Source organism: Anas platyrhynchos, chromosome 1 (genome assembly GCF_047663525.1).
Source record: "Anas platyrhynchos isolate ZD024472 breed Pekin duck chromosome 1, IASCAAS_PekinDuck_T2T, whole genome shotgun sequence".
Classification (NCBI taxonomy): domain Eukaryota; kingdom Metazoa; phylum Chordata; class Aves; order Anseriformes; family Anatidae; genus Anas; species Anas platyrhynchos.
In genome coordinates, this window is record NC_092587.1 from 141,418,376 (window position 1) to 141,432,472 (window position 14,097).

General features: G+C 39.1%; 1 protein-coding gene across 1 annotated transcript; it reads right to left on the reverse strand.

The window, feature by feature from the left end:
• Positions 1 to 314: 314 nt before the first annotated feature.
• On the reverse strand, positions 315 to 9,977 carry MFSD9 (major facilitator superfamily domain containing 9). The gene is made up of 6 exons (XM_027445601.3): positions 9,583 to 9,977; positions 6,764 to 6,851; positions 5,366 to 5,409; positions 3,937 to 4,066; positions 2,442 to 2,651; positions 315 to 1,894 (listed from the first exon to the last, which is right to left on the reverse strand). Exons 1-6 carry the CDS (start codon positions 9,667 to 9,669, stop codon positions 1,104 to 1,106), a joined length of 1,350 nt encoding a protein of 449 aa, XP_027301402.1. The 5' UTR covers positions 9,670 to 9,977; the 3' UTR covers positions 315 to 1,103.
• Between the last annotated feature and the right edge of the window lie 4,120 nt (positions 9,978 to 14,097).

Genomic DNA, 14,097 nt, shown 5'->3' on the forward strand with positions numbered 1-14,097 from the left:
TAAATACTAACAGTGGTTACTGGTAAGCAATATAGGCTCCAACAACAAATGTCACAAGGAAGCACTACAACTCTCACTGTAGCTCAGAGAGTAAACTCTCATTACTTAAGAAGTTCAGACAAATAAGACCAAAATACAAACAAATCGACACTTTTTGTTTTGCCACTAAAATGTCACCTATGCCTCCAGTGATGAGAGAAAATGCATTAATCCAGAGCCATCTTAGAATTACTGTTGGTTGCTCTGGCAGACTTTAACAGTCATTTGAAGACTTGAGAAGAAAATTTATTCTTAAAACGAAGGTACAAAACCTGCACAGGAAGTATTAAAAATTTATTTATGACAAAGTTGCTCAGTACAAGTCAACACTAAACAGAAGCTACCAGTTCAAGGTTCAACAAATCTTAGGTTTGGTCTCAGTTTCCGTCTGAATGTCCCGTTATTCTAAAATTGTCCATTTTAAGCTTGCTAACACACTAAGTTAACTTATACCCAATTCTGTTACCTGGGAGAGATTAGAAAACAGGCCAGATGGTGCCTAATCATGCTGCACAAGTTTTGTAGACAAAGTATGCTTAATGAAATCATATAAGCTAACATCCTATTGTCACAGCAGACACATGGAAGCAGGCCACAGCATAAGAAAATAAGGCTAATGAGTTATGATGCAAATTCCAATTAAATAATAAACATTCACTTCTGATTAAATAATACAAATCAACTTCTGTCTGCACCTTTTAAAGTCAGTATAAATACTGTTTCAAATGTTAGCTACAAACAGGATTTGTGTACTTCAAGTCATCCTTTTTTCCCTCCAGAAAGGTTAAAAGTCCATTAAAAAAAACCCAGCCCATACTGTACAGTAATATCTGTCCCTCTCATCAGAGTTCTAGTGGTACCAGTTCAAAAATATATCAGTCCTGCAGCAGACATTTATATGTATTTGTCTCCAACAAATTTGTTACGTGTTGTCCGTGTGAACATAACGTGCCCATGTAAAAGATCCTGTTACTGCTGTACAGGTCTGGTAGGTGTAAGCATCACCCCAGGTTGATTCACTTTGCCTCTTCTGTAAGATGCATCCATACAATCCAAATTTGCAGCTACTGATTTTTTAACTTAACATTTCCACTGCTACAATATTTCTGTTTGTTTACATTCATTATCAGAATAGCTACCAAAGCCAATGCAACCGCTAGGCTTGGAGGGCCACAAGGACTGAACTCCTGTGCAACTCCAGAAAGGAGCGGGGCAATTATACGTCCCACTGATGTCACAGACTGTCCAACACCCAGGAGCGTGCCGCTGGCCTCATTCCCACCGATGGTCAGTTCAAGATCAATGATGCAAGTACGACCTATAGTAGTTGAAAAGGCTAAGAAGGTAGAAGACAAAATGACCATCCATATGCTAAGCGCTGATGCATACAGGAGAATCAACGTGCAGGTAAAAGTGCTGGAGTGCAACAGAAGTCTGTAAGTGTTGTGCTGATACAGTCTTGTTATTGGTCCAAGCAGACAACCAGCCAGAACTCCGAGCGAACTGCTATAACTCATTAAGTATCCAGAGAACAAGGGTTTCACCCCAAATCTCTCCTCCAAGGCCAGACTAAAATTGCTATGGTACAGCAGTATAGTGACAGACATCAATAACCGCACTAAAAATATATCCCACAAGTCAGAACATGCAATTTCTTTAATCCTCTTCAGCACTGTCACAATTTGGACCCATGGAGACTGGAAAGGACTATCAATGGCCACAGTTCCATTAGTTACTGATTTCAACTGCAGGTCACAATTTGGTTTTGCTGTGATACTGTCTGTCCTTTTCTTCCCTTGTTTGTGTTTCCCATTGCCAGTGTTTTCTTCATTCCAGGGTAACATCCAGACAAGACCTAAATAGATCAAAAAATTAGTTGATTTTATTCAATCAACTTTTAATTAATTAATTGCATTAATTTTATGGTCTGACATTAGTCTGATGATAAGTTTACTGTTAGTGTAAAAAAATACAATAAATAAATGACTTCAACAATCATTTCACCTTAAAAAGTTACAAAGATTATGTCTGGTATTATTCACAGTTCAATTTTAAACGTGGTAAAATGAAATGAAGGACTGAAAACACAAACACCCTCACAACATAGTAATCTAAAGACTGAAGCCAAAATTCTGATTTCCAGTTGCCATCTTTGGGCACATACAAAGCTCCCATTCCTGTGTCTGACTATAAAGGCAATGTAATGGAGAAGCAACTAAAGTTAACTGTTTTAAAATTCCTGCTCTTCCACACAGGCTCAAATTCAAAGGGTACTATTAATATACAGAACATGTGTGCCATAAATAGTAAAAGCCACCGTGAATTCCAGGTGTGACAAATGACAAAAACATACAAGAGCAGGGAGTGAAGGAACACAAAATGCAAAATGTGACAAAACTTACCAGCATTCAGAAGGAAGATAGAAGCACAGATGAAAGACGTTTGATAGAAGCCATCTTTCAACTCCGTAAGGTAGCCACCAACAACAGGTCCCAAAATGAAGCCCACACTGGAGGCTGCATTGAAACGCCCCATTACTAAAGGGCGGTCTCTCTCAGAAACCAAATCAGAAAGCAGGGCTTTAGAGATAGAGAGCGTGTGTTTGAAAATACCTGCAACATAATATTAAAAAAATGTGTATTGCTTAATTCATAAAATTAAAAATTCCACACACTATCTTAAGTATCAGTATTAAAAAATATGTATTATTTATATTTTTAATATTCCACAAACAAAAAAAATTCTTCAATGCTAGAGCTATACAGTGTGTTGAGCCATGACTATCATCCCGGCTGTTCAAGGATTTGGACCTAAGAATCAAAACTATTCAGATAACCGAGTTAATGAAGTGCTCCTCCACCTACTGGAAGAATAATAAAAAGTAAATAAGCTGAGTGCTGGAGCACACTAAGAATAACACAATCTCTAAAACAGGATCACATGGATGGGTAAGGGTGGAGCAGAAATGGCTTTTCTCTTTATAGACATAGCTCAGTAACAACTTTGCTGAGTATGGAGATTTCCAGGACTGTAATGCACCAAATTCATATTAGAGACTGATGAGTGGAAAAAGAAGAGTGCAGAAGTGTAAGCATGCTGCAGGAATACTAACAATAGTCTTTTAAGTTCCTTCACTCTGACCAGAACCACTCTGACCATCTGTCACAGGCACAGTGCTGTTAGCATTAAAAAGTATTACTTCTGAGTAATCATTTGATCATTAGCAAATTTTCTTTAAATTAAGAAACAATACAAGGAGTTCCTAAATCGGGACCATACGGCACAAAAGTGCCCATCAGTAGAAGTGTTCATAGTAACAGCAATGTACATCAGAACATGTACAAAAGTTGTTCAGCTAGTATAAAAATTCTTTTATGAACCTTGCTACAAACCTAGCTTATGTGCAGCAAAAACACATGCTTTGCACATAAATATTCTACTGAAGCACTGAACTAAAATTTCAGCCAGATTTTGTAGTATCACTTAAAAGTATGTTTTCAGCATAAAACCAAAACAGAACAACAACAACAAAAAATAATGTACAAATCATTCGATTCTGCATTGCAAGATTTCATCAGTGACCAGGTATATTGGGTACCCCTAAGGACTAACCTTACAACAGTTCTTTCAAGGAATTGCTGCATTACTATTCTCATAAAACTCAGCCACTAAAAGTGGCATAAAACTTGTGACAGTTTCATTTGAACAGCTGACATTTCAAATTATTTTCAGAAAAATCATGAGAATTAATTTGTAGAGGTGTTTCCATTAGCAGGGTTCAGCTGGTGCTGTTGGATGATGCTGCGTAGTTACCCACAAGCCACCACTTCTCTAGTAGCAATTCTCAAGCTGAAAGTACAGAGAATTTAAACTGCAGAATGCCAAGTGCTTACTCACCTACAGGGACTCTAGAAATGGCAAACAGGTACACAGTGGTGGACATTCCAAGAATGAAGTAACCCAGTGCACTGAGAAGAATGCATGCAAGCAGGGAATACCGTCTTCCTACTATATCACTCCAGCAGCCCTTCACAAAGAAGGAATTAAAGAACATTTTATAACATTTAACTAGATACAACGCACAATCAGTATGCCTAAATTAAACTGAGAAAAGAATTAAAAGGAATGTCAGTGAAAGCTTAATAAGCTTATTACACAAGTTTCCTAAGTGCTTTTAAGTCTGGAAGTGACAGGAGTTCTGTCCTGCTGGCAGTGCAGCAGCTGAAACTATGATTCTATTTAATGTCATGTATAAAGCCTTAAAAAATACATTCTTCTTTTTAAAAATACAATCCTGCAATAAACACCCTCAAATACTATGATGCTGGCCCTCTGAAAATGTCATCACAACCAACCACAAATATTTGGTTGCAACAATGGTTGCTATGGAATAGACATTTGCTGATGAGCATCCTAAAACAGATAGCATTAAGGTAGGAGTTTGTCACCTGAGAGCGGAAAAGTAGGAAGTAATTACGAGAAGGTCAAACAGTAAACTTATACATAGTATATTTATAAATCAGCTTGTTTCCAAACAGGAAGAAGGTTTTTAAGAAAGTAGGTAGTGGTCTTGCAGTTCAAAGAAAATGCCACAAAATTACAGAAGCAAGTTATCCCAGGTGGCCTGCATAACAAACTCTCAAACAGTTTTTCATAAGATGCTCAAAATCTGCTCTCTTGAGAACTATGAGGTACCAGGGTAATAATATTAAAGGTGTTCCTGGTTAAATGCAGGGATCTAAGGTATTAATAGGTAAAGTGTGTATTCAGCAAGTTTGGGCTTGACAAATCTTAGAACTCTTTTTCAGTCAGGATACAAGAAAAAAAAATGAAAACAATAACAACGCACAAACAGAAAACTAAACAAAGCTCAAAGACACATTGCATTGAGTATAGGCCATATGACAGATTACAAGACACTGCTTATGAAGCAGGGAAAGCAAGCTCTAGGTAACAGGATTATGAAGAGCTGACTCATGAGACTACTTTTTAGAAAGGCTGCTGCACTGAAGAAAACTGCTTTACTAACACCAACATTGAAGACAACCCTGCGTGATTAAGATGTGGCGTGTGACTGACACCAAACCTGAATTCTAGCTTCGGTCTAAAGACTTCATTCTATTTAGAAATGTTCTGAAGGATCTAGGTATTTGCTTTAAGTGAAACAAAAAGGCAAAAAAAATAGTTCTGTCAAACCCAAAATGCTTACATGAACACTATAAACACTTTCAATATTTCAAGAAATGTTATTATTAACCTAATTCTCTTTTTTCCATAAAATCCATAGAAATACCAATGTACTTTAAAAAGCAGTGTTAGAACTCACCACAAATGTGCTGGAAAATAGCTGCATTATACCATAGAGAGACCCTAAAACAAACAAGTAAAATACCAACAGGAAAAATTATTATTATTATTTTATGAAAAGTGCACAAAATCTTAAATGAGGAAACATGAGAAAGATTCTAGGAATAATTTACTGAAAGAAGAGGGAACAGAACAAACCAAGGATGAAGTTTAGACCACAAGGAAAATAGTTTCAGGAGTGAAAAAGTAACTGCTGATCAAACTCACAAAGCTATGTAATGTAGAAGGATGTTGCTTTGCATGGTGTATTAAGCAAAGGAGATCTTGGCATTTATAACTCCTTTCTCAGAATCAGGAGGGGATTTCATTACTGGAAGGCTGTAACTACTTTCTACTTGGCACTTCAACCTATTCCAAGGCACCACAGAAGCCCTGAAGAAACCACAGACCCTACTCTTTCATTTTAGAGGCTGAGTTTAGCGCAGTTAGTGACAGAAGAGAAGCAGCAAAGAAAAGCACAGAGAAACATCTGCCAAATTCTTTCTTTTACAAGAATACACCTCAAAATCTATTTTTTTAAAGCTTAAATCAAAGCAGACTGTTGAAATACAAACATATTTTTGATGCACTGCTGCTTAAAATAATATTGCCACCTCAGAGCAGAAATAAATTATTTCACAAAAAGTGCTTTCATCCAAAATAAAAAAATCAGGGTAATAAAAAATAATAATAACAAAACCCAAGTTAACCACACATGGCTATGAAGAATATCACACTTGTATCATAGCAAACCATAAACAGTACCATAATATATAAATAAGAACCTTAGAACCATGGAACTTCATCTTACCAGTTAATTTTTAACATAGAACTCCGAAACTTCAGAGTTTACTTGTAAATATTACGTAAAGATATATATATATATTTTTTTTTTTTTTTTGATCAAAAGGCAGCTGCAAGGAATTTAATCAAATGGGAAGCAATCAGGAGCATTGGAAAGCTTGGGAGAACCACCTGTAGTAATACTGTTTGGAAAGCCTGCAAATAACAACAGAAGTAAAAGCTACAGCTCTGGATCCCACAGTTGCTGAGCTGTGAATTCTTGGATGCTGGAAAAGCACATGTATTATTATTATTATTTGTATATGTACAGTATATGTATTATTATTATAATAATACCAAGTATTATTGCAAGACTTCCTTATTCTTGCCAAGAATGTACTTTCCCAGGACTCTGCTTTAGGCTACTGACAGGAGGTTGGACAGGTCTCTGGATCTAACACAGCATGATTTTCCTTACATTTTTATTTGGAATTTGTCATTACTTTTTATCATGCTACTAGCAAGGAAGAATTGTGCTTCAATGTCCAATTTGCAGGTAAATTCTTTGGTAAATCATTGGAGTACTGCAACTCACCTATTATTCCAGCAACTGTAGGACTTGCTCCTAGAGATTTGATATGAAGGTTCATTAAAGGAACAACCATACTCACACCAAATAAATCCTGAAAAGAAGGCAGGGAAAGTTTTAGGAAGTGATCACTTCTACAGAGATGGTAGCAACCTGGCTTAACAACAGTCAGTCACTAATTCAAAATGATTTCTGCATTAATACAAGATTAAAAAAAAAAAAGTTTTCATGTCTAATGTGGTATGTCATAACCTCTGCAGCAGACCCTGTATGTACAAATTTATAAACACAGAAGCTGAAACCTACAGGATTGCCTCACACAACTGTGAAAACTATGAAAACATCAGTACTTTCCCCTCTCCAGATACAAACATTCTGAAGATACACATATAAACAATACATTTGAATATATACTATGGGAATACTTACCTGTTTAACAAGAAAAGTACTTGGCACTAGTATTTTAAATTCAAAGTGGTCTGTCATTTCAGTTGCCTAAATACTTTTTACTTGTGCAGAGGGAGTGTATTTAGAAAACCTACAGTACTGTAACTCTCAACCAGGATGGGGCAGAAGCTAAGACAGATCAGAGCCTACCTAAACACTCTATTTCTGTAAAACTGAAGAAATGTAAAGGCAAAAACATTAAAAAAACACGTAGAACAAAGCATAAGTAGAAAACTTCTTGTAAGAGGAGGGCAGAGGACATTGCCCATTCTGAACGGTACAAGGATTTCCTACTCAGTCCTTTCGACTTTTTATCTTTTGTTAAGCTAACCACATTAACCCAGTAGTTCATTCACTGTACGCTGTTGGTACGAGTCTTTTATCAGAGCTGAACCTTACAAAGGAGAGCTACTGAAGCAAGATCACCTTTTATCACTGACTGCTGAAGCTGAAGTAGACTAGCTGTTCATAGTATGCCCACAGTCAGAATAATTGCAACAATGAATGCCACTGAATAAATTCCAACAGTCTGTCATTAAGTCTCTTATGGTTGCAACTAAGACTTAAAAAGTTAAAACAGCCCACATGACTTACAAACATCATCAGTAAAACCGTATTAGGGCTCAAAAAGCTATTCCAAGCACTAGTTTATAGAACCATGGAAAAATAGAATCATCCCCTTGGAAGGGACCTCAGGAGGTTTCTAGTCCAGTCCCCAGCAGGGCCAGCTTTGAAGTCAGACCTGGTAACTCACGGCTTTAACCAGTCATGCCTTGAAAAGCTCCAAGGACAGAGACCGTACAACTTCTCTGATGACCTGTCCTGCTGTTTGACTATCGTCATGGTAAAAAAAGGCTTTCCTGAAATTAAAATGAGAGGTTCTGACTGCATACAGGACTTGTGTCCCTCTTACTCTTGCCATGCACCACCCTGTGGAGTCTGGGTCCTTCTTCTTGTACCTCCGTTCTGGTACAGGAAAGGCTGCTGCCAGGTTCCTCCTCAGCCTCTCCTCACAGGGCAAGTGTTCCACCTCTCCAGCCATCCTGGTGGCCCAGGAAGCTCACTCTAACCTGGACACAATATTTTAAATGCATTCTCGCAAGTACTGAGTGAACTAACATCACTTCTTTGTTCACATAGCCCAGGATGCTGCTGACTGCCTGTCTACCAGGGCACACTGCTAGCTTATATTCATCTCACTTCCTCCCACCAGGGCCTTATCAGAAGAGCTACTCCCCTGCTTGTGTATTTGGAAGGGGTTATTTCTTGCCAATTACAAGACAGCAGTTGTCCTCATTCAGTTTCATAAGGCTACTGTCAGCTCATCTATCCAACTTGCCTAGCTCCCCCCTGGATAGCTCCCCTGCCTTAAACTGCACCCCCTACTTAGATATCATCCGCAAACATGAAGAGAGTGCAGTCTGCCACCTCGTTGAGGTCAGGGATAAAGATATTGAAAAGTTCAGGTCTCAGAACATATCTCGGTAGTATTCAACTTGTCACAGCCATGCAAGTTGGGCAAGACCCATTGACCGCTATTCTTTAATAACTGGTTATTTTGTCATTTCGCTTATAACATCTCATGTCAAACGGCAACAATATTGCATTTGCTTGGTTACAGGACTTGCATAACCGGTGACAGCTCTTTATTTCACCACACTCCACACCATTAAAATTGCACTCATTTTTTGCTTGATGGCAGTGCGTACTCAAAGCTTCGTGTCAGCAAGGTATTAGTTAAAAAGGTATTATATTAAATCGCCCTGTTTCCCAAGACTTGTAAAATACAGAACACAAACCGTTTTTCCACTGTGATTTTTTCTTTAAAAAAAGAGATGGTTTTTGAGTTTATAATGAGCACTACAATAAGTTCAAGGAAGCAAAGAACAGCTCTGATATATATAAAACAAGACTTAATTTTAATGGCGATACGCCATTATTCTGTTGCATTCACTGGATGCAACCCATACCAGGGCAGGCCACATGACTGATCACAGTGGAAAAACAGCCCAGCTGCTACAGACCACTGCTACAGCAAATGTTTTAACTCCAGAAAGCAGCTGAGCAACGTGGCAACCTCGCCTGCAGCGCAAGGGGGGGACCCAACACCACCTCACGCCCGACCGCAGGCTCGGTGGGAGCACCGGGGGCTCTGACCGGGTGTCCGAGGAAAGAGAAAAGGAGACAGAAGCCCAATTCCTGATTAACCTCGGGCTTTGCAGCGCCTCCCAAGCAGCTGAGGGACCCTCACGGGCAGGCGCCCTCTGCCACCACCACCACCACCACCACGAGCACCGCCCCGGCAGAGGTCCCCAGAGCCGCGGGGCGGGGAGGGCTTCACCTCCCCTCACCCGGCACAGCCCCCCGCCGCCGCTTACCAGGAAGCCCACCGCGTAAAGGCACCGCACGAAGCGGGCGCTCGCCCCCGGGCTGGCCGCGGCTCCCCGGCCTCCATCTTCCGCCATGGGGCCGGCGGCTGCCCCTGGCCCCGCTGCGGCCGCGATGGGCGTGCGCAGAGCCGCCGGGCGGCCGCCAAATGGCGGCGGCGGGGACTCAGGCAGGGCAGCCCTCGCAGTGCCGCCGTGTAGACCTTGGAGGTTCTTTATTTCTTGTTTTAGCGAGGGGATTCGTGCTTCCTCTCCTCCAGGAGGCGGAATCAGGGTTCCTCCAGTTTTTGGAGGTGTTCGGAGTCCCGGGCTTTCCCTCGTCACCTGCAGGAATTTGCCCTTTCTGCCTCTCCGCGTGTTTGCAGAGAGTTTCGCAATGTGTCAGTGTCACCCCAGGAAAGTAGAAACGCCTTGATAGGGTGGAGGAGAGGAGGTGATATTTCTTTGGAGATCATGTTCCTTTTTTGCCTTTGGGGCATTATTTCTGCTTCCAGCAGCATGGTGATGGTCCCCCACACAGTACACTTGGCCACTGTAGGAAGACAACTTTTAAACCCGTACATCTCTGGTTCTGCCTCCCTCATGGGGAAGTGTCCCTGTTCTACTACCACTGTTAGTGTTTAGCTCTCACTGGGCTAAATCTGCTCACTTCAAGTGTTTCTGATGGCAAAGTGCTTTCCTGCCATGCTGCGTGCAAACTGGCCGGAGATTGTGACACAGCCAGAGGAGATGGTCATCCTAGTTTCTTCTTAGTGTGTCCCTAGTTGTGCTGCATTTCTCCTAATGACTCGTGGAAGAACTCTACAAGTCAAAGCAAATGAGTTATATAGTAGGTATGTGGTTTATTTCGGCACCGGGCACAAGCGGGATAGCTCCCAAAGGCATGCGCAGCCTAACACAGCAACTTGCTTTGGTTATATGCAGTAAAAAGTTACATATGCATGCAGTTTCCTAATACAGCTATACATGTTCACAACCTATCCCTGGTTTGTATTAAAATTAGCTTCAAGAAGTCATTTCTATGAACTCCTCCTGTCTGCACTTGTGCAGTGCCTTCTGTTGGTGGTCACTGGGGGGGCTGTGGGGATAAAGGCTGCTAACTCCTCTTCATCACTACTAGTTGACCCCCTCCCCTTCCTTTGTACAGACTCAGCTGCTCCTTGGTTCTTGTCCAAACAACAAGGTCAGTCTCAGCTGGTTTTTGAGACAGGTTCCCCATTTTGTCAGGAAACATCCTCTGTGAGGGGCCCCAACACTCCTTGTTTCAGTTAATTTGCACAGCAATAAGCAAAGACACTCAGCAATATCTATTTTAATGCAATTAAGTGAGCCCCCATTCTTCCATTCCTGGCTTTAATAATTATGATTGTTTTATTTAGAAATTTTTAATGCGATTAAGCAAGCCCCCATTCTTTTATCCATGGCTTCACTAAAGTCAGAGATACCTAAAAATCTGGACCACTACTCTATTTTAAAGGTATTTGCATGCAAAGAAGTAAAACATTCTTAAATCTCCAAGAAACATAGAAGTGATTATCACATGCAAAATATCGTTCTATTGGAGGCAGCAGAGATTGTTTGTATAGCTGCTGATCTACAAAAGGAGCACAGTTTTAAATGTTAAATATATAATAATAATACAAAAACAAGAGTACTGATTTATGAAACAGGACATTTTAAAATTTGTTTTTCATTAATAGTAAGAACAAGCTTTTGAAAAACAATGGTGATATTTTAAACAGTGCCTGTTCATAAAAGTTTGAGAATGTCACTTATTAATTAATTAATGGGATAACTTCAGATAACTTCGGCTCTGTGTTCATGTTTTAAGAAGAAATAAATACCACAGGGTCGAGGGTCTTCAACAGAGTTAGTTCATGAAACAGGAGAACAGAATGTCATTTTCCTCGTGGTTCTGAAGAATTAAGCTACCAAAAAAAAAAAAAAAAAAGGCTGGAAGGCAAGAAATATTCTTAAATATGCAGCTTATTTATAAGATACCAAAAAGGATAGCCTTGTGTATGCATAGGGACAAAGATGCTATCAGTCTCTCAAATAACTCAGTTATTCACTATCCCAGTGGCAGTAATATTTTATAGTTGGCTTAACCAGTGTTCCTTATTAATTTAGCTCTCTAAGGCTATTCATTTGCTTTGAATAACAAGTCCTCTCAGAATAATGATTCTTTTAAAATTTTGGATGTAGCGTTGATGGGGATCACAGTTACATACAGTTGGTCTGAAATGGAACAAAATGATTAGAGGATATTGAAATATTAGAGTATCGTAGGAATTGACACTACACTGTGTCTTCTCAATATTTCACTAATTTTGGTCATTTCAACTTTGATAGAAGAAATGGAAAAAGCCTGGAGGCTTTTTAAGGGAAAATATTAAAGAGGTGTATGATTACAAGATGTTGTAAGGATTTAGATAATATTCCAGAGTTATAAGACAGTACAAGGGTTTAGATAATGTGAAGATCCAAACAATCATAATGGGGACAAAATATTGTTGACAGCCATGAATTCCTTGACAGTAAGAACTATTTCTTAGTTTTGTGTACTATTTTCATCTATTCCCATGCAGATTGGCTTGTAAAGCAGACAAAACCCAAAGTTTTTGGTTGCTCCAATAGCATTTTCAGTGCCAACTGTTCATAGAGAAAAAAAATAAAAATAAAAACAAACGAAACAACAGCAACAAATGCTGGTATCTGTTCCTTTAACAGGTTTCTTATTGTTTCTGTACAGGCAAAACTTGATCAGGTTATTAATATATACATATATATATGCATCTGTCTGTTTTTATGTGTAAGGAAAGGGCATTAATGTATAATAACATTGTGAAGATCTCTGTTGCCTTTGAATTGAAGGTAGATGGTTCCCACTACTTCAGAACATCCCATTCATGTTCCGTCATTGCAATTACAAAATTTAAGATAAAGGATCCCAAATAAAGAATGGTATGACTGCTAAGCGACTTGACGAGTACAGAATTAAAGGAATAAAATATAATGACCTTTATCTCAATCTGAAGGAAAATAGAACCAGTCTAATTTGATATCTTTTGAGGGCAGAATTGCATAGTTGGTTTATACTGCCAATATTGCACACTTACATTTCTGTAAGATATTTGTCTTTCTACTGGATGGTTCTTTGATTAAAACAGTAGAACAATACATGCCCAGAAACGGCCATCAGGATGTGGATTCAGAATTTTTGGATACTCCTCCAGACTGTAATTGTGAATGAAGAATCTCCTCTGAGGAAAAGGTGTGTCTAGATGGGTCCTCTCGTTTCTTACCCTTTTTTCATGACCTGGAAGAAACTATAGTATCAAAATTATTGATGCTATGGGCAACGCAGTGACCAGGAAAATTATGCATACCACTGGTACAATACAATCTGAGTACTCAGCTTTCATGATATTTTAGTATTCTAAATATAAAGACAGCTATAAACAAAGCATGAGGGCCACGCTCAGGGGGTGCATATCTCTGTTGTGGCAGCCAGTGATTATGAAATAAACTTGGTAGTCATATTAAATAATCAGGAAGAATAAGTTTTTATTAATATTCTGTAACCAAAAGAAACTAACTCCATCTTCTGGTAATGAATAGGGGAATTTCAAGTAAAAAAGCAGAAAACTATTCCTTCTGTATCTATTTTTTGATATACATACTAATGCAACATTCTGTCTGGTTCTGCTTCATAATTGAAGGACAATGTTCAGTAATGGGAGAGGGTCCAAAAAAGAGCCTTTAATGGCAGGAAGAAAGTATCTTACTGTGTCAGTTTGTCAGATATCTGACCCTCCTAAGGCTTGCCTCCTGAACTGTTCTTGCCTCATATTATATATGGGAGAAGTAATCTGGGAGGATGTCTGAGGTTCAGTTTGCTAATGAGTTGAAGGGATGAGGGATCTGCAACCCTTTATTAAAAATATCTCCTGTGGCAAATGCTTAGTGTCACCTGCCAAGGAAGAGGTTGAGGCAGTCAGCACTTGTCCTTCCTCAGCCAGCGCCGAGGAAGGCTATGTGTGCTCCACGCCAAGACAAAGTGAAAGCTCTGATGGAAGTCATCTGAAATTTAACAAAGTTGTGAAAAAAAAAAAAGATCTTTTCATTCCTTCAACAAGGGAGAAAATTTTAAACCTTATAAATTCTCAAATACAGTTCTTAAAGCCATTTTGTAAGACAGATCTAAGACAACTACAGAAACTTATTGCAGTAAATGGAACATATTCGTGAATTTCTGCATTACAAACGGGAAAGGTCAAGACCCCCAAACGTACCATTTGTCACCAAGTTTAGCAAATCTAACAATGACTTATTTCATTCTGGTTTACAGTTTCAAATCATTAGGGTAACATCTAACAGTCATTTCAACTTCTCATATACAAATTAGGCCCAGTAGAAAGAGTTACAATCCAGTGGTCCAGAACTTTTTAAGAGGAACTGTAAAAGAACTTGAATTTGGAAGCTGCTGATAATATTCGAGGCATA